Raw genomic sequence first — 20,708 nt, 5'->3', positions numbered from 1 at the left:
GAAAGATTTAGATAAGCAGGCTTTATTTTGGATAAAGCATGAATATTGATCATTTCTTCTCTCTATCTTATCTTCAAACCCATCAAAGTGAATGCAGCACAAAGATTCACTTTTTCTTCAAATTTGTCAGGTTTAAGTACCCATCCAAAGTCACACTACTATGATTTAGTAACTGGTTTTGTGGTCCAGGGTCACATATGTCTGATACATAATAAATTGCTACTATATACTTGTAAGTTGGCTGCAAACTCTGTAATGGTAATGAACAGTGCACCTTGCTGGGAGAGGTCAGGTGTGTGTGTGTGTGTGTGTGTTCATACTCGAATAGAAGCTTATCTCGCTGATGAGGAGCCAGCGGTCACTGAAAGAAAAACGGCAGCGCAGAATTTGCGCTGGTCGTCCTCCGAGTGGCAGTGAGATGGTGCGGGACGACGGGTCGTGTAGGTCAGACAGCGGCACTTGAAGACTGAGCGCAGGCTCTGCCCACGGGCTCAGCAGACTGGCCTTAAACTCACACACCACTTCGTTGAACACCCGCACGTGCTGAGTGTGTCTGTGATTACTGTGCACCTGAAACACAGACATTTAAAAACCACAATCTGCAATCAGTGCTGGGAACAAAAATAAGGAGCAGTGGAAACAGCCATCAGGGAGAACTAAACTGAAGTTATTACTCCACAAATGAAAAAAAGGAAAGATACAGGGAGCAAATAAAAGGTGGAAGACTAGAACATATATAATGTGACAGGTTAGACATTAATGGCGCTGTTAGGTCAATGTGTAACTGCGCACATGTGTGCAAGCGCTCGCTGATACCGAAAACAAAAGCTGCTGCTACAGCGGTGGAATTTAATGCGTAGCCAAAGCTATCTTACTGACACCTCATAAGTCTCTCTCTCTCACACACACACACACACACACACACACACGAACACACACACACACACATATACACTTTGGTGAGAAATGATTTTGTAAACAAAGTAAAGACTAAGTTTTAGAAGAAAATACTATTTCAGTCTTTCTACTAAATCTCACATTTAATTTAAAGTGTTACTTGCTACTATTATTTATTAAATTTATTAGCAATTTCTGAGTGAGAACTGTTTTAAAGTAAAACCGACACTGATTTATTCTCAATGTGTGGCAAACTTTGCACTGGAGTTCCTGAAGCAACGGGGGATTGATTTACACAGGAAAGGTGCTGGTGAGACTGGAGCTATTCCGAAACGGCAGGAATACAGCCGGAAATACTCCAAAGAAGAGGGATCATCTTGCAAAGACACGTGAACAAGTGCTTGTTGTTATGGAAAATGTTTTAATAGCACCCCTGGTCCTTTTTCTCAGTATCTTTTGGGAATCTGCTGCAAGACGAAGAGGAAGCAAGCATTAGAGGAAGTGTTCAAAACACTGGGAAGCCACAGGAAAAACAGGGCGACATGGGAGGATGATGGTGTTTGTGAAAAAGAGAAATAAGAGAGAATGCCCTCTCAACACCAGAAAAAGTCAGAAGTGGTACAAATAAATCTGCATTCCTGGTCTGGAAGACCCTTTAAAAATGACAATGCAAACATACAAACTCACATACACGCAAATAACAAACAATAGAAAAAATAATGGCGCCACAAATTGGATAACAAAACGCTCGGATGCCTCCCAGATTCACACATGACCACAAATGAAAAGCCACGGGCAGAAAGACGAAGAAAAACAAATCAAATGTTCATTAAAGGGTTGAAGGATAATGACAGACTCCTGAGGGTGATTTACTGAGGCAGAGCTTCATTGCTGTCCTTCTAACTGACTGAGATGAATTCTGGCATAGCTTTTGCTGTCTTGCATTGTTGAAAGTTCAGGTTGAAGATGAACAACAGATCAATTACCCACCCTCATGTCATTCCAAACCTGTATTACTTTTTCTTTTTTTTTGCAGAAAACAAAATATCTTTTTTTAGTAAATGGAATTTAATGTTATTTTGGACCCCAATGATTTTCATTGTATGAACCAAAAAGTTATTTTGTGTTCAGCACAAGAAAGAAAGAGATGAAGATGAGTAAATTATGACAGAATTATCAGTTTTTGAGTAAACTATCCCTTAAAACTGTTTTTTAGACACTTTGAATGCCTAAAAATCACATTGAAACCATAATTTAAAATGGCTCAGAAAGTTCTGGTATCATTTGTTTGCCTTGCTGTGATTGTTTGTATCAAAATCAATGACATTAAGGCATTTAAAGTGTGACTTAAATCTCCAAACATAATTTGAGTTGCTGGTACACATACTGACCTGCATGGTGTGAAAGACCCGTGTTTTCTCGAAGTGAAACTCAATGTCAACAGTGGGCTGGCCCAGGGTTTCTTGATTCCAGCCCACATAATCATATCCCGGCCACACTCTCAGCTCTTTACTCTCCATGAAATCATTCCCACCAAAAACACCATCACACAACTGGCCCAATCCTCCGAACATCACCCTACAAAGAAGAGAGAGACATTAAAGCAGTGTAGTCATTAGGCATGCACACACACACACACACACACAGACCCATGCATACTCACATCTGGCCAGTGTCAAACGTTAGCTTAGGTATTGCAAACATTTCTCCTCCATCAAAACACATCTGGGAATGTTTCTACACAATATTCGTCAACCCCACTTGACAGATGCACTTACATACATGAGAAAGGGCTCTGGACTTTAACATACATCACAGAAAATGAAGTCTGACAGGAGCAGGTGAGGTTTGAGAAGTTTAGCACAGCAAGTTCTCAACTGCTTGTTTCTGACACACAGCATGAAGCTAGGGTTGCAAACTGAGAAATGGTACCCATTTTCTTTTTTATATAATATTCGAATGTTTTTTTGCTCCATCATCGGTTCTAGAACGTGCATTCTTCTACAGCTGTAAAATAGTAAGTCTGATTCCAAATTGAGTTCTTTTTAGCGAATCAAAAACATCCAAGCAACCAGTCTGACCACCTTCTAAATGAATGACTCTCAGTGCATCAAACACATCCAGCTTACAACCATTAAAACATTTTAGCAGTATGTTTCTCAAATTCACATTATTGTTTATTTGTTTCTTTGTTATGCAGTTCATTGTTTATTTATGCCAGTGTTCATTTATTTGTCACTAATCATTGATTCTGGCCAAGAGAATCTAACAATCTCCTTCCCTAGTTTAACCTACTTGTTTGTTGAACTCGACAAAATGATGATTGATAAATGTTATTTGATGGTTTCTACATCATTTATGTTACCAGCGATTTTCATGCAGATATGGAACACTTGCAGGGAGCATAACAATTTCATTCTTAAAAAATGAAAATCAACAAAGTTGCGTTTGTGTGTTTATACATTACCCTTCCTCTTTACTGCCATCATAGACGGAGTCATTAAGGTAGACAGGAGTGCCTGACAGGTCCATCACATGACCCACCGGAGCGGTGTACGCCTTCAGCCCGTCTAACAGAGAAGAAGCACATCACTCAAAGGTAAACATCATTCCACTGCAAAATGTGCCTGGTGTGAATGTAATGGAGTTGTGTGATGGATTGCTTGTCATGTGTTGGACTCACCCTTCCAAACACAACCGTACAGTTCAACTCTTAGACACACGCTCATCACGCGGTCTGCCAGCGGGTAGAAGCGCACCATGCGAGCTATGACGGGTGGACCCAGGTCCTTCAGGACCACGTCATATGTGTTCTCATTACCTGTCACCACCTGAGCCAAAAACAGCACAGAAGAACTGTAAAATACCAACAACAACAAAAAAAATCCATATTCTGCTAACAAAAATTTATTATTAAAATTGATACGAGGGTAACAAACCTCCTGTCCCCGGCGGTCCTTCCACGTCATCCAGTGTCGTCCGTCACGAGAGTATCGCAGCCGGTAGCTCCGTGCAAACTCCCGCCCGAGCCCGTCTGCGTGGCGACCCTGTGTGCCCACCAGAGACAGGAAATGAAGCTTGCGCAGATCCACCTGCAGGTACTCGGAGCTGCTGGGGAACACCGGACCAGCTGGACACCATGCCCCGTCCCCCTCTCCAGTACTCAACCTAGGACAGGACACAAACATAAGCATTATACACATGCTCAATTAGATAATATAGATCAATATAGATCTAATAAACATATACATATATATATATATATATATATATATAGATTGTGTGTGTGTGTGTATGTGTGTGTTTGCATATATATATATATATATATATATATATATATATATATACACACATGTATATATATATATATATATATATATATATATATATATATATATATATATATATATATATATATAATGCATACACAAAATGTACAAAATTTAGGGATGTAACAAATAAAACAACATTTTTACAAATACTTTACACTTAGTCTACTACTGGCAATTTTTTTAAATTGTGACTTTTTACTATTCTTTTTTTTCTTTCTACATTACAAATAAAATTATTATTTGTTTTGAATAATTTTAAATGTACATTTTGTTGAGAATTTGGTGGTACAATTATAATTATCTTGAAAATAAAAATTCAAACAAATCACAACACAAAACAAAGCAAAATAGATTAACACACAACAAACAAAATAATATTTTTTTTTGGAATTTCCCCAATCCAAAGAAAAAAACTGCAGGCTAATGAGGTGATGTGTGCGATGCGAGGTCTGTGTGTAAACACCATTACCTGGTTTCGCTTTCTCTAAAATACACACAACCATCTGTATGACATTTAAGCCATTTCCTTTTTTAAACTTCCTAACACACTTTCTTCACTCACAAACACAAGTAATAGCCTAAAGCTGTCAGCTGGCGCAGCATTAGTGCTAAACGTTTCTCACTCATAGAAGAAATAACAACAGTGAATGTCCCTTCATTCAGCTACTGATATCACATAGGTGACAAGACACTGATGACAGACAGTCGAGACCACAACTGCTCAAATGAAAGAGAAATGCACCTGAGGCAAGATATTCCAGTGAGGTGTGGGTACTGTCACTTCACTGAGAGCTCACTGTGACACAGCTGGGATCAAGAAACTGAGAGCAGTCTGAGACATTTCAGATTTACCCTTGAATCTTCACCATGACCTCAGAGTCACAGAGACACACGGATCAGTCTCAAAGACCCTTTCAAAATCAAAATGAACTTTAGTCCACTTTGAAATGTTCTTCTGGTCAAGAATAGGAAACTTGAACAAAAAGAGGTCAGCAGAGTTAAGTCATGTAAAATGATCAGTGTTGGTCCAGAGCCAATTTTAGAAATTGCAAGTGCAACTTCCTGCAGAACATTCCACCTCTAACCAGTAACAAAGTTTGTTTCTCTGTAATATTGTTTTTCTTTGGTAATTTTATCTGTGTTGCTGCTTTTCTTTTGTGAAGAGTGTTGGCTTGGTTTTTACTTTATATACAGAATTCAGCAGTTGTGTTCTGGAAGTTAAATTCCCATCCATTTAGCCTACTTCATAGGGGAACTGATGTTTCACATTAACTTATAAACTGTTAAAGACAGACCTACTGTAAACTACATGCTTGTTAATCAATGGTAAATGCTTTTGTTGCAATCAGTGTGCATTATTTAAACTTTTTTTCTTTTCTTTTTTTTTTTTTATAAATAAATAGTAATAATAGTCTGTAACAACAGAATTCCAGGTGAAAAAAAATGCATTTCCCATAATTCTGCAGAGAAATACAATCAGTGTCCCTATAAATACTAGAAACTATATATGTGACCCTGGACCACAAAACCAGTCTAAAGTGCCAATAAAAAAAGAGATTCATGCATCATCTCAAAGCTTTCCATTGATGTATGGTTTGTTAAGATGTGACAATATTTGGTGTGAGCAAAGAAAAAAAAAAATCGAAATACTTAGTATCTGACTAAATGAATTCTTAACAATGCATTTTTGGCCATTGCTACAAATATAGCCCAGCGACTTAAGACTGGTTTTGTGCTCCAGGGTCACACACACACACACACACACACACACACACACACACAAACATACAATCTTTAAAGTACTCATCATCTTTTTTACTTTGTCTTTCGGAATGGCTCATCAAAGGATTGTAGTTTTTTTCCTTCAATAAAACCAATAAGCACATAGTCTTTTTACATTATTTTTGTCATGTTTTCATATTCTTTTTTTTTTTTTTTTTTTTTTTACTTCAAAACAAATTTGGAAATGGGAAAATGGATATGGATATTTTTCTTACAAAAATGCATCAATTCTTTCCAGAAGGCCTTCGTTCACCCCCTGAGCCATGTGAGACACCCGCTGAGTGCCATTAAACAGCTTGAAAGTTCAAAGACAATTTTTTATATAACTTTAATATAACTGGATTCATCTGAAAGAAGAAAGTCATATACACCTAGGATGACTTGAGGGTGAGTAATTTATGGGCTAATTTTCATTTTTGGGTGAACTAACCCTTTAAAGCATCCCCACCATAAATCCCATCTTCAGCACCTCTCCCTCACTCCATTTCTCCTGTAAGCTCCTCTCCCCTCTGTTCAAAATCCCCTGCTGTCTTAAACAGAATGTGGACTTAATAACAACCACATGATCTGTGTGTTGCCAAAAGACAGAAACACCCCTCGCTAACGCACACACATGCTTCTATTTGTTTCAGGGTGGGATAGTGATTGCCAACCTCAAAGCTTATTAGTCAGGTGTCGTTTTGTGTCTGCTTTTGTGTCTGATGTGTGTGTTGCATCTGTATTCAGCAGCATGTGAGTCTAGTCCAGACAGACAGTGCTGTAATGTCATTACCTAATGCGCTATATCAGGATACGTTCCATTACTGACACCTCATGTAACCTAATCACGTCCCCTCATGAGCCTGACAGAACCCACAAACACAAACAACCAACCACAAACACAAAATGTGAAAATGTGTATTTTGCAACATGCAACAAGAAAGCAGTGTGTGAATTGAAAGCATGTGCTCTACGCTTACCTGCCGTGTTTGGCCTCGGTCGAGTCGGACCAGGCGCTGGATGCAGTGATGTCGGAGTCAGGTATGGTGCGGTCCTCCATCCCCAGAGCGTAGCGACACTTAGCTGTGTGTTACAAAGGAAACACATCAGACAGGCTCTGAGAACAAAACTAACTAAAATGAAGGAAGGTAGAAAAAAAACACTTATTCTGGTATTAGCGATAACTAAAATGTTTTGTTTAACTGAAATAAAGCTAAAATATATAAATACATATTAGAAAAAAAAAATACAATAAAAAAAAAACTTTTAAGAAAAGTTGCCTTGGTAACTAAAGCCCCTTTCACACTGCACGTCGGACCCGGTATATTTCCGGAACATTGCCGGGTTGCCTTCTGTGTGAAAGCAAACACGTCCCGGCATTGAACCCGGGTCGGTGACCTAGTAACATTGCCGGGTTCGACCCGGGACGAGCGCTGTGTGAACAAAAGCCAGATCTAATGCCTTGTCGAACTGATGACGCACGCTATGCGCGACTCTTTTACTAGCTGTTTTGAAGGAAGATCATCGTTCCTTCAAGCGCCGAGATCGTTCGCTTGCTTCAGTGAAAGTATAACGTGCCTAACGTTTTTGACTCGTACATTACACATCACCCTGGTGTCACGTGTCATTACAGGATATTTACGGGTTGTGTGTGAAAGCACGCACATATCCCGGGTAATCACTGGCAGTGTGAAAGTGCAAAACAATTGCCGGAACACTTTACCCGTGTATTTGCCGGAATGGCAGTGTGAAAGGGGCTTAAATGAAATAAAATAAGTTCATATTGAATTACTAAAAATAATAAAACTGAATAAAGCTTAAGCTAATTCTTTTATATTTTAAAACAAATAAAAAAACAACAATGCCAAAAGCACATCAAATTACTCAAATTGAAAAATAAAAATCTGAAAGTAAAAGCCAATTCAATATATTATTAACAGTATATATAATATTAAAATAATATTGTCACATGCATGTTTACCCTTTTTTTTTTTTTAAATCTAAATGATTACATAGACTTACAACCTTTACATACTTTAATACTTCTATGAATGACAGTATTCAATGTAAGTTTGATATTTATGATAAAATTGTTATCCATTGACTATATAAAAAAACAACCTTAAGGGATATCACTGAAAGGAGGTTTTATCAGTCTTAGCTGAATTCTTGGGACATGTCTGTGGTTAAAGCATAGGTAACTGAAGTCCCACACATGGCACAATGTCAGACTCTCACAAAAATACCAATGCAACGTTGCTGCATTGTTGCAATTGCTTCGGCAATGCCTTACAGATGTAGCGCAGGGAGCAGAAAAAATGAAGGAAAGAGATAAAAATGAGGACGGCAGAGAAAAATTCTGGCACAAACGCAGCGTTGAAATCATCCGCACAGATCACATGTCAGTGCTGCCTGTGTGTCAGTCCAGAGGGTGTGCCTGTCTGAAGCTGGGGGATGATGGGTGAGGTTTTGGGTTGGGGGGGGGGGGGGGGGGGGTACTCAGATGCTGTAAAATGATTCATGAGATAAGAATGCAATGGCTGGAAAACAAACCCTGCCCAGCCAGCGAGACCCTCACATACACACACACACACACAGAAAGAAAGAGAGAAAAAGAGAGAGAGAGAGTCACACTGTGGAAAGGTGCCTGTTTCATTACATCATCACTCTGCTGCCAGTAAAATGTTTTCTCTCTCCATGACTCTTAATCTGTCTATCTCACACATCTCCAGCTAATACAGAGCAGATGAGAGCAGCGCTTTACAGTCATTCTGGATTGTAAGCAGATGTCTCGGTCTCAGTGACATGAATGCAGTCATTTTTTGCTCCTGATCTATTTGCACCTCCACGTTCATCTCTCTCTCTCTCCTGAAGAAAACACATCATCCATGTCACACTGAAGACTGAAGTATCTTATCTCCTTTTCCCTCTCATGGCAAGCTATACATGCAGACGTTCCAGCTTATGACATGATTAACTATCAGTAACCTGAATATAATGACTTCTAATGACCACAGAAACATTTCACAGGCATTAAAAACACATTAGAAACCCCAATAAACACACACACACACAAAAGCAAAGTGGACTGGAAGAGTTTAAAGACAGGGAAGAAAACTGATTAAAGGAAATCTGACTTTAGGATTATGTGAGGACCCACACATCCTCAGGGTCGGACCACAAAGCCACAGTTAAATAAACTGAGAAAGGATGTTTCTCACACTAGCTGTGATGTATGACAGGAGCAGCACACGATCACCTGACATTCTTACCAGTGTCAAAATGCCAATCCACGTCCTGGGCCGCTGTCCAGGGAACGAGGAGGACACTGAGGAGGGCAGGCAACAACGGCAGCAGCTGTGTTGCCATGGCAACAGTGACACCAGGTTACCTGTCCAGAGTTGGACGATCTTCTACAGACATACCTGAGGAAGAAAGAGAGAGAATGATTCAATTACATTTCCACACACTGTACGAAAAATGCACACAATATTGGTACTGCATCGGATATAGACCAATATAACAGTTTTAAAATATATTGGTAATTCGTTTTTCAAGTTTCATTTCCCATTTTTACATTTAAATGAACTTTGCCATCATCAGACGTTAACTTAAAAGTTAATCTTTAAAAAAACTAAAACATTTATATCACTGTTAAATGTATCTAATAACACCGTTAAACATTGTTCATCAAATTGAACTCTGTAATTTTGTGATGCCCAAATTCATTTGTAGCATTTACACTCCACAGTTCACAGTGGAAACGTGCTGTAATGACTATTATACTGTTATCCATTCAATTTTGGGGTGAAATGAATCTCCGTTATGATGTCATAGCATGTGATAAGGGGAATCTCCACCTTTCTACAGCTAATGAAGTCAGTTGGACAGAACACTTGAGATCACTTCATTTACACTGGTGGTCCAGCAAGTGTAGATATTCTCCCAAAATCAACATACTGCCATTCCAGCAGCCAAACATATCAAAACATATTAGAAAAATAAGTTGCACAGCATGTGATTTTTTTCCATCAACACCAATCCTTTGTCTCTGCGAATATGGGATATGTGTTTGTTTATACATTAGGTGTCTTTTTTTTTTAAGCTGGCTACTCCAAAAAGGAGAGAGGGATTGGGATTGGCTGGATTCATTTCCTCTATGTGCACCACATGTCAAAGTACATTACCATTAATCATTTTGGTGTCAATAAGAGGTTTTTTTTTTTTATTTGACAAATTAATACTTTTATTCAGAAATGATGTAATTGCTCAATGGTAGTAGTAAAGACATGACAATGTTATAAAAGATGTCTAATTCAAACAAACGTTCTTTTGAAATCTCTATTCATCAAAAAAAAAAGAAAAGAAAAAGAATATCATGGTTTCCACAAAAATATTAATCAGCACAACTGTTTTCAACGTTGATAATAATAAAAATTATTTCCTGAACACCAAATCAGCATATTAGATATATTATATGATTTCCGCAGGATCATGTAACACTAAAGACTGAAGAAACAGCTGCTGAAGAAAAAGACTATTTCACAATATTATATATTTTTGATTAAATCAATGATTACTGATTAAATAAATGCAGCTTTGGTAAAAAAAATAAATAAATAAAAAACTTTGTACGGTAGTGAATATGCACTTATAGGTTACAGTTTTTTTTTTTTTTTTTTTTTAACCACACATGCTGCTATTCCAGCATTGTCTGGCATTGCTTTTATTCCATCCCCATTAAAAACAAGGTCTCTGTAAATATGTGATTTGTTGTTGTATATGTGTTTGCCATGGAATGGGGTGTGTGTGTGTGTGTGTGTGTGTGAGGTGGCAGCTGTCCAGTGAGGAGTGACAGCGCTGGTTCTGGGGTCTGAGAGAGAGACAGACAGCTGATACACAGCTGTGCAGACACAAGGACAAAAACAGTAGAGGAGAGTAGTAGAATCTGAAAGGAGGTGAGAAAAAAAAAAGGGTGGAGACGAGGCATGCATGTAATAGACCCAGCATAATGTGTGTTATTGTGTATGTCATGTTCAATATAGTGTGTGTGTGTGTGTGTGTGTGTGTGTGTGTGTGTGTGTGTGTGTGTGTGTGTTTGTGTGTGTGTGTGTGTGTGTGAATGAGTGCGGCAGCCAGTGCAGCTGTCTTGAGCTCCAGACAAGCGGTGGCCAACACACACAGGCTGCAAGTGTTTCCAAAACCCAGGGAAAACAGAAAGGAAGAGGGAGAGAGAAATATCAGTCTGTGCCAAATAATTCGCTATTGTAATGCAAGTTTTGAGTTTATTACAGTTGGCATTACGAATCCTCTCACGTCTTAGCAAGCTATCAACAATTTAAATTAACCGAATCCAAATGATTGTGAGAGAGAACAAAATAGAGACCATAGTCCAAAATGAATGCTCACCAAGCACCAATGTGAGTAAAAATTGACATTGGCAGGTAAACAAAATAAAGTTAATTGCCAGTTGGCAGGTAATTTTGTTATGCATTGCAACATTACCTCATGTAAGTCAAACTTTAAAACAATGAGCCTATCACATCAAATATTTATAATCAATTAACTCTAATGAAAAAAGTACTGAATGGAATGCTTTGGGGCATTAATTGCATGTTTTATAGTTTACATGTATATTAAATGCAATTATCTTTATTTTAGAGTGGCTTTTTGACTCAACATACACATCTTTAAATTTAATTTCGTAGTTACTTCTATTCTCTTTGAAATATGGTTAAAATGTACTAAGGAATATGCTGACAAGCATTACGGTAAACTAAACCATACTTTCATATAATTTCTAATGAACCTCGGATGTCATGTTCTCGGATGTTCATATTTCTGATAATAACACATTTGCAATGAAGTTGCAATTTAGTACATTTAGAAAACATCCACTTTAAAGTTTAAAACTTTACATTTTTAATTTGGCATTTTAAAAAAATGCACATTTTATTAAATCAAAAAAAAAAAATCTGTTAAACATGAGAATGCCATTTTATTTGATTAATATTATATTATGTGCAAGTACATTTTTAAGATACAAAGTACACTACAAGTGCACATTCAATACAATAACACAGACTTCTTTCTCGCAAGCATCCGCAACATTCAATATGGCGGCTATAAAACTGGGAGTCTTGTATTATTAGCCTGACCAACCTAAAATATATATATTTCCCTTCTGAGATAGATAGGAGCTGAACGTGCATGGCTAGAAATACTTTCTCCTGGGCCGCTACCAATATGACCACTGAATGAACTGACTTGCCTTTGATATAATGCAGAGACTGACATAATGACCTGTGCGGTTTCTCACTAATATGAAAGTAAACCAAATGGCTAAATTATCCCATTTTCATTAGTACAGAAATGTATGTGTGGACAGTTTCACTGTCTGTAAAAATATATATATTTCTGGCTTGCTTAACCCTGAGCGCAAAGGAGAAGGAAAAAAAGCAGAAAAATGAAAAACTCAGGAAATGAGTTCTAAGGTAATGCAAGTTTATATGTTCAGTTTGATCTGATCTTTCATTTCCCCTATAAACTTCCATTTCATGTTCTGCAAAGAAAGATGTTTTCTATAGCAGCATCTGCTGGAGCGAGTGAATGATCTAAACCTCCTCAGCGGTTATAATAATGCTGGTCTGGTCCTGCGGGAGCCATATAGGAACCAGGCTGGAGAGACCCCACTATGTACTGGGCTTAAACAGATAAAGATCTTAAACACTCAAATGACTCACTTCATACATTAAAAGTCAATCAGAACCCCCTATACATTATACAGTAACAATGTGACTCATAACTCAGGTTGACACCACTGAGGTCATTCTGGGTGTGATTCTGCCCAGGGGAAATTCACACAGCAAATTCATCAGTTCAGCTCCATTTAACAAAATCCTTCTTGACAAAGTTTTAACTGACTCGCCTGAAGCAAGTTCACACACACACAAGCACATCAAGAACTGTCAGTATTAGACCTGCTGATAAAGCAAAACACAAATGCTTACAGTATGTGTTTTTGAGTGTATCCCCCTGAGGACACAATCATTGGGCAAACTATATTTCACATCAACCATACATGCATCACTCCTGACTTTTGACTTTCCCCTTCATGAACCCATCTGCACTGAGTTCACTTAAAAAAACATACAATGTATTTTTATTTCTTCGTTTTCCTTCTATAAAATATATATCTATATTTTTTGGGAAAAATATTTTTAAATGTATTATTTTTCTAACAATTTGAGTGAAACGTGACATTTCTTTACAATGTTTGTTAGACCCTGTCAAAAACATAAGCAACACAATAATGGGGATGTGTCTTAAACAATTGTTTCACAAAAGAATTACACACACATAAGGAAATCATTTTTGCTAGGTTGTATTTTAGTTTATTCTTCTATTTCTTCTTCAAAAAGTTATTTACAATGTCAGAACTCATTACAGTCCATGCAAGAATAATCTTCAATAAATATACCACTTTATAATCAAATCGTGAAGTTTTTATTTTTATTTTTTATAAATCCTCATATTCATGGCAATCTCCAGTTTATTCCCTTGGGATCTTCTCTAAATCCTACGTTAGCTGTAACAATAATCAAGGAGGGCAGAATCTAATGAAAGGTCAGTTCTATTATTATTTATTTTCTTTAGTTATATGCCAGTATTACTAGACAAAGTTAACGGAGAAGAGAAAGTTTTTTTGTTTTGTTTTTAGCGAGAGAGAAGGAAAGAGATTTGGATTCAAACCTGGATCTCCTGTCTGTGCACCACAGTTCAGCATGCCCTGAGTGCTTACGGATAGGCCACATCTTTGACAACTCCTTCATTTAATTTTCAATAAATCATAAAGAGTATAGCATTGGTTTCATTTCATTACCATAACAAAGTCATAGCATTGTTGCACAACACTGTTTGACTAAAACAGTGTCCAAACCATTTAAACGGCCATGTTGATGCATATGTGAGTCTTATGAGTGAGTCCCACTGACTCAGCCAAGCAGATGAAAAGTTTCCAACCACTTCGTCCAAATCTGTGGAGAATGACTGAATCAATGTGTGTGCTCACGCTGGCATGAGAAAGAATCGGTGAGTAACACTCGGACTAACGAGACTCAGCGCCCTCGGCTCCATTGTTTTGATGTTCCCCTTTAAACATCAGATTAAATGGAGCTTCCTCAGTTCCCAAGTGACCTATGACCACACAATCTCTAAAAAAACACATCACCTCTGAAGTTGGCTATCTGACAGCAGCAGTGTTTTGAAGAATGAAGTGTCATGTTCACACTTGGACACACTATTTTCATGCTAAATCGTGACTCAGGTGTGTGTCAGTCCCCACACTGACTCAGTCGCACTGATGAGCCGTTCCTTCAGCAGTCCTGCCAAGATGACCAATAACTTATTAATTTGTGGCTGACAGGAAAAGGAAATCAGAATTACTTACTCAATGAAAAGGAAAAGAGTCAGAGAGAGGACAAATAAAAGAGAGCAAGAAAGAGAGAAATGAGGAGGAGAGAGAACAAAAAGGCAGGAAGGTTTAGTCACTTTACAAAAGGAGAATATTTTACTGGAAATATCCAGGATGGGCCAAATCATTGAAGCCACTGATTAAATCCTCATCTACATCTAAACCTCAGCAATCAGACATTATATGCCCTTTACCCAACCAAGTACATTTCTGCACTTGCCCGATTCACCTCGACACCCCGTCAAACACTCACAGCTGACAGTTCCCACAATACAATCAAACTATTTGAACATTATGCCAAATCCACTTTTCCCATGCACTGATATCCAAAGAATATCATCCTATTAAGTTTCCTCATGTTTTGGCTGATAAAATAAAAAGTTTTCTCAATAGTAACCATCTGTGTTTACCCAACTATCAAGAAAACTCAACTGTGATGTCATATGTTCCATGAAATGGCAAACCATTAAAAAATTTAACAAACTTTTTTATAAAGTTTTTAATTTCCTGTGAACTGAGTCTGACCTCTTTCACGTGACATAACGGACTTTGAAATTCAGTTTTAAATGAATGAACCTTGTGTATCTACTCAAGTCAATCATGACACAAAGACATGCTCCTGGCATTACCTCATTCCTGGGACTTTCCCAGCAGAATCCCTCTACAACTGCAACTCCACCTCTTATTTCATCTTTGTTAATTAACTTCCATCAAGTGAGAATATACAGTAGTCCAAATATACCTGCATCAAAGGTGCAAATATACATTTACGTAAAAAGGTTAGATGAATGACAGTAGCTTTATTTCACTGAATCGATACAGAGCTTGGTCCAAATAAAAGTTCAATTGAATTAACCATTTGTGAAGTGCATCCACACTAATGTGTTTAATTAAACCATTTCGGCTGAAAGCAGATTTCCTTTTATTGTTGCTTCAACCAAATATTTTCAGTTGCCAAATCTACTCACAGCATATTGCTTACCAGCAGAGTGACTGGTTAAACTGTATTGTGGGCAATAAGTAAATAAGATGCTGGTTTGTCTTGTAAAAAAACAACAACCCCTCAATATCTCCCTCAGGTTTGCAACACTTTATGATAGTAAAAGTAGCTCTTTGTCACAGCAAAACAAACTTGTGCACATTGCAGGTTCTGCAATGACTAAAAGCAAAGAGAGAACGTGATACTGCTCTTTTGTGCAACAGTTAAAGCGCTTTGACTTTGGACCTTGAAGAGCAACGAAAAAGAGAGAATGAAAGATGAGTAGGGTCTTTAGATTGAGGGTTATTAGTAGTTAAAAATGGGTGAAAAGGATGGCATTTTCAAAAACTAGTTGAAAATAAAAATGAAAAAAAAAATGAAGAGAACTGTTCAATTGGAAATGCGTAACAAAGTTCAGCACTGTGAACAGCAGTGTTTTGCCCAAAACAATACTTACCTGAGGGCTCGCACAAAATCTCCTTCAGAATATTAGTATCAGTTCGCACAAGTAGTATATAGACTGATGATGAAAACACATTTCAAGCAGACACAAACAGAAGGCTGTTGGTGCAATATCTGGCTGAGGTCTGGAGGATTACTGAAAACTCAAAGAAGACAGGCACAAAATGCTGAAAATGGTTTTAATAAGCAGAAGTGAGAGTTGTTATGGTTTTGTTTTCCTCTAGAGTGTTTGGCAGTCTGGATTTTCAGGAACGAGTTTGAAAAGCGTTTGCTTGAGGCCATGTTTAATTACTGGAGAGCTAAATGAGCCGGGCTGCGGTTGTGATAAAGCATGAAGATGCATGTTTGTTAGTCATCCTCCATACAAATCAAAACTGTCCTACCGGTTTAAACCCATTTTCATATTACATTTAGGTTCATGCACCTGTGAAACGTAGCTAGAGGACATGCTAATGAGTTGTTTCTTCACTATTCAAACTACATAATATAAACAGTCAGTCCACTTTGTGTTGGATGATGTATCATTTCTTCCAGTATGAATCAATCTTAATAACTTTTTAGTTTGTTGCTCTCCTTGCAGTTCTGTGTGCAGTTCTGGCTGTTATATTTCACATTCTGGTTAACCCCTCGTGTCAGTCATTAATGAATGCAGAACCCTTATGTAAGAGTGATTCATGAAGCTTTTCAGAATGTAACACACATACAGGCCAAGGATCTCTGAACATTGATTTCTTCAGTAATCCAGACTGTACCACAGGGGTTATGCGCAAATCATAAAATACATAGAAAGCACATAATAAAGAGCATGATGATCAATAAAACAGGCAGAATCTACAGCAGCATCAACCTTGAAAATGTGCCTTTAAATCTTTAGGTTGAAATCCTGGAGATGAAGAACATGTCTGTAAGTGGGAGTGAATCAGGTGAACAAGTACAGTAAGGGTGTCTAGCAAAGTTTAGCTCCAACCAGGTCCAACACACTTGCCTGGCAGGGTCTAGGGAGTCTGAAGACCTTGGTTAACTGGTCTGGGTGTGTTGAATTAAGGTTGGAGCTAAACTCCACAGGACAGTGGCCCTCCAGGTAAAGGTCTGGACACCCCTGATATATACAGCTTTTTTCTATTTGTGTTCACATTATTCAAAAAATGGTTTTAGACATTTTTCAATTTAACTAAAAATCTAAAATATTTCTAATTCTTAAATCATCAATATGATTTATATTTACATGATAACAAAAGATTTAGAAAAGAGACTGAAGTTAGAGACAGTGATGTGGGATGGATGGATGGATGATGGATGGATGGGCTAAATGATTGACAGCTACCTCAACATCAAGACAGGACAGCATGGAGACAGTGATGGAAGACAGGAGGTGAACAGAATGTGATATGAAGTAAAACGGATTGCTCAGGAGGCCAACTTGCAGCATCTAAATTAAATGGACTGAGAGAGAAAAAAGAGAGCGAGGCAAAGAGAGAGAAAGAGAGAAGTATAGGGAGTGTCAAAAGACAATTTAATAGATGAAATAAGACCGTCTGATGTTAGTTCCAGCTCAGAGGACATTTCCATTCTGTGTGCTATCTGTCTCTCCCTCTCTCTATCAATTCTCCTTCGATCCCTCTATCATTACCCACCAAACGCTAGTCATATTACCCAGCTTTTTACAGACACATGAGTGTGGAGACAAAAAAAGAGACGAGTATGAAAAACAATTAATTGTAAACCTAAACACACACATCAAGAATGAGATGAAATGCAAAGGAAATCATTTTATAGTTCTTTGTATTCAAGTAAAGCCAAACCTCCCTGGGATAATGACCCAGCGAAGAGTTCTCGGTGATTTCTTCACAAACAACTAAATTATAAAACCCTCACTGCTCAGATCAATGCTCTCGACCTCCTCGGGGATGTTTGTGGAGTATGTTTGCACACACACACACACACACACATTCCTCTGTACCCCTCTTTGCACTCCGTTCCCTCCCTTAGTGACACAGCACAATTCAGAGCACTTTTCATTGTGTCTTTATTCAAACATCCCCAAAAACCATTTTAAACAGTGAGAGAGCAAGAGAGAGGAGAAAGAGAAGATAGAAAGGGGGGGGGGGGGGGGTTCATGGTGCATTCATTAGCATCTCTTCATTGCTTTTGCGCATTGACTGCATTTTCTTTTGCCAGTTCAGAAAAAAAACCTTCACTGAAACACCCAGTGTTTTTTATATTCTGACATGGTCTGAATGAAATCTCATACAGTAGCTGTGGTACTATGGTTATCATGGTAATGTTCTTTATTTGCTTCATCAGACAATTAATTCTTTTCAATGCAAAAGTGCATTGATATGCTTTTTTTGTATGGTTAGTACTTTAGACAGCTTGAAAGACTGCAGTGTCTTTATTGCACACCGTTTAAAGCTGCTCTCCTGTCTTGTGGTGGTCCGAGGTCACCTCTGGCACAGAAGGGTCACAACAATCCAACCAGGTCTCATTAAAAAACCTACCTACTTTATGACATGGCAATTTCATATGAATTTGTATGATGGGATTTGCATGGAAACACAATTTTTAGTATAAAGCATGAAAATCCACACCAAAATCTTACAAGTTCACATGAATAAGCCTCCAAATCACCAAAAGCTCACAAATTACTATGCTACATATCTGAATGTCACAACTGGATGCCACATTCCCCCTCAAACAAGCTCTAGAGTGGCTGTAAAAGAGCTTAAACAAAAGCACTGCTATCCTGCTGAATCTCACTAGTAACATTTGTGACTAAAATCTACCTTTCAATTGGAAACTCATACCAGAGTTGATGTATTTACATGTAGTTGTCAAGTATAAAAGGAACGTGAAGACTATTTTGAGTTCTAAATAAGTTCATCAGGAGCTAGCGTAAATCAGTGCATACTGCATATAGGTCTGACTAGTACTTTGCATAAATCTAACTGGTTTAACACCATGACTCGTCAGACCAGCGTGTTTTGAGACTGCTCTCTTCAATAACATTAATAAAATTGCAGTAGCCCATAAATAGTAACTGGCTCGTAATGCCGGGGCCACAGGTGGGAAAATATACCACCAGAATGACCCAAAGCAGTTTTCAAGCCATTTCACAGTTTTTGTTCAAATAAATGTTGCCAATGAACCCTGGTTCCAGGTATCATAACCCATAACTAGGAGCCATTCAAATTCGTCGAGTGGGTGTGAAAATAACTTCACAAACAAACAGCACGACTCCGCAGCAGACCGAGCGCATTCTCGGTACAGTGGCAGATGTCCAAACGCCTCACTCACACACACACACACACACACACACAGAGAGAGAGACTCTTAGCCGCCATGCATGAGACAGAGACAGTTAACTTTACTCGCGCGACGACTTTTTTTTTAGCAGGATCTAAAACGGCTAACGTTAGAATTTTATGAAAAGCCAAATGTGTTTCCACGCGGCGGTCGAAAAACACTGACAACCAAAATACGAGTATCTACAGTGCATTAAAACGACATATCGTTAGTTAAAAGTAACGCCTGACAGCCTGCGTAACATAAACTACACTTATGCGCAATTATCAGTTATTTTCTGACTTACCTATAAGTCTGTCAGAACGCGAAAACGTCTCCAAACGTGTCGCCTGATCTTCTTTTTAATCCGAGTTGTTCACTTTGGCAGGTTGTTTTTATACTAGGTAAATATAGTCCGGCACAGTCCTATGACTTTGTGCTTAAAGCCACAAAAGCACCAATAAATAAATCGAGTCAAGAAAGCAAAGGCAGAAAGTTTCTGAAAGAAGGCAAGTTGTGGGTCCCACACTCGGAAAGGTTTGTAACTAGGAATGTTCAATAAAATCCGACTTCTCTATGAGCGCAAATGACACGGAGGTCCTTATTTATTTCTCAGTCAGTGCTTCTCTCTCCGCGCGCTCATAAGCGCCTTGCTTTTAGACCTCTTTCTCTTCCCCTCAGGGCTTGCAAACTCGACCAGGTGCTCATTTACATAACTGCACTAGCTGCGTCCAATGGCATCCCTTAATCAGGTGCTGTTTTGAATATTTCATGAGGCAATTGACCAATCCGGAGCGAGAAAAGTAAGGAACCCGTGACCTGGCATCGCCGCTGTAAATGATACTCAAGGCTTACCTCTGAGAGACCTTTTTTTTTAAAGTGTTACAGGAACGGATAGTTTTGTTGAATATAAAATTTAATATTGCATTGCTGGTAAGGAAACAACAGGATTTACCTTGTTAAACCTTTCCAGTGCCTGCCGTAAATCTTGTAGGCTAATGGCTAAATTTCTAATAACTAAACAGTGCTGGCTTTTCCCCACAGAGTTTCATGGTTAGCGTTTAGAAACAGCCCTTTGTAGTGTTAAAAGATGCCATTATTACAGAGAAAAATTCCAGCAATATACTTATATATTATTTCCTGAGGCACGACAGGAAAGATGGTGTGTTAACAGACTAAAACCTGAGCTCAGAGGCAATAACAAGGAGAACCATTGTTAGTTTGAAAAGTTCAAACTGGCTAAATTCTGCAGATATATTAATACAGGAGAATGAATGGGTGTGGTGCTTTAAACTCAGCGAAAAGCGATATTAAAGGTAAATAAGACAGGTAGAGAAGGGTGGAGGAGTGAAAAATCTATTCCACAGCTATGTGTTGCTACTTGCCCATTCACTGGAAGGAGATGGGAATTGGAAAGTATTTGGCATTCATTCAGTAACACTGAGGTAAATAGTTGACCGAGAGAAACAGCCGTCTACCTAGCGAGTCAATATTGTTTCTCAAAGCCTGTTGACCGCAGGCA

General features: G+C 38.2%; 1 protein-coding gene across 2 annotated transcripts in view; it reads right to left on the bottom strand.

Moving 5' to 3' along the window:
* LOC128030729 (epithelial discoidin domain-containing receptor 1) overlaps nt 1-19,861 on the bottom strand; it is a 32,650-nt gene extending 12,789 nt beyond the window's left edge. For both annotated transcript variants that reach the window (XM_052618602.1, XM_052618603.1), the window contains exons 1-8: nt 19,494-19,861; nt 9,263-9,415; nt 6,971-7,073; nt 3,837-4,065; nt 3,581-3,728; nt 3,365-3,467; nt 2,289-2,475; nt 321-570 (exon numbers count right to left, since the gene is read on the bottom strand). In XM_052618602.1, the coding sequence (XP_052474562.1) occupies nt 321-570; nt 2,289-2,475; nt 3,365-3,467; nt 3,581-3,728; nt 3,837-4,065; nt 6,971-7,073; nt 9,263-9,359 (1,117 nt within the window). In that variant the 5' untranslated portion in view covers nt 9,360-9,415; nt 19,494-19,861. The remainder of the gene's footprint in view (nt 1-320; nt 571-2,288; nt 2,476-3,364; nt 3,468-3,580; nt 3,729-3,836; nt 4,066-6,970; nt 7,074-9,262; nt 9,416-19,493) is intronic.
* Nucleotides 19,862-20,708: the final 847 nt, after the last annotated feature.

Source organism: Carassius gibelio, chromosome A16 (genome assembly GCF_023724105.1).
Source record: "Carassius gibelio isolate Cgi1373 ecotype wild population from Czech Republic chromosome A16, carGib1.2-hapl.c, whole genome shotgun sequence".
Lineage (NCBI taxonomy): Eukaryota > Metazoa > Chordata > Actinopteri > Cypriniformes > Cyprinidae > Carassius > Carassius gibelio.
Note: the sequence above shows the minus strand (reverse complement) of the source record. Positions and strands in the feature narration are given on the sequence as shown.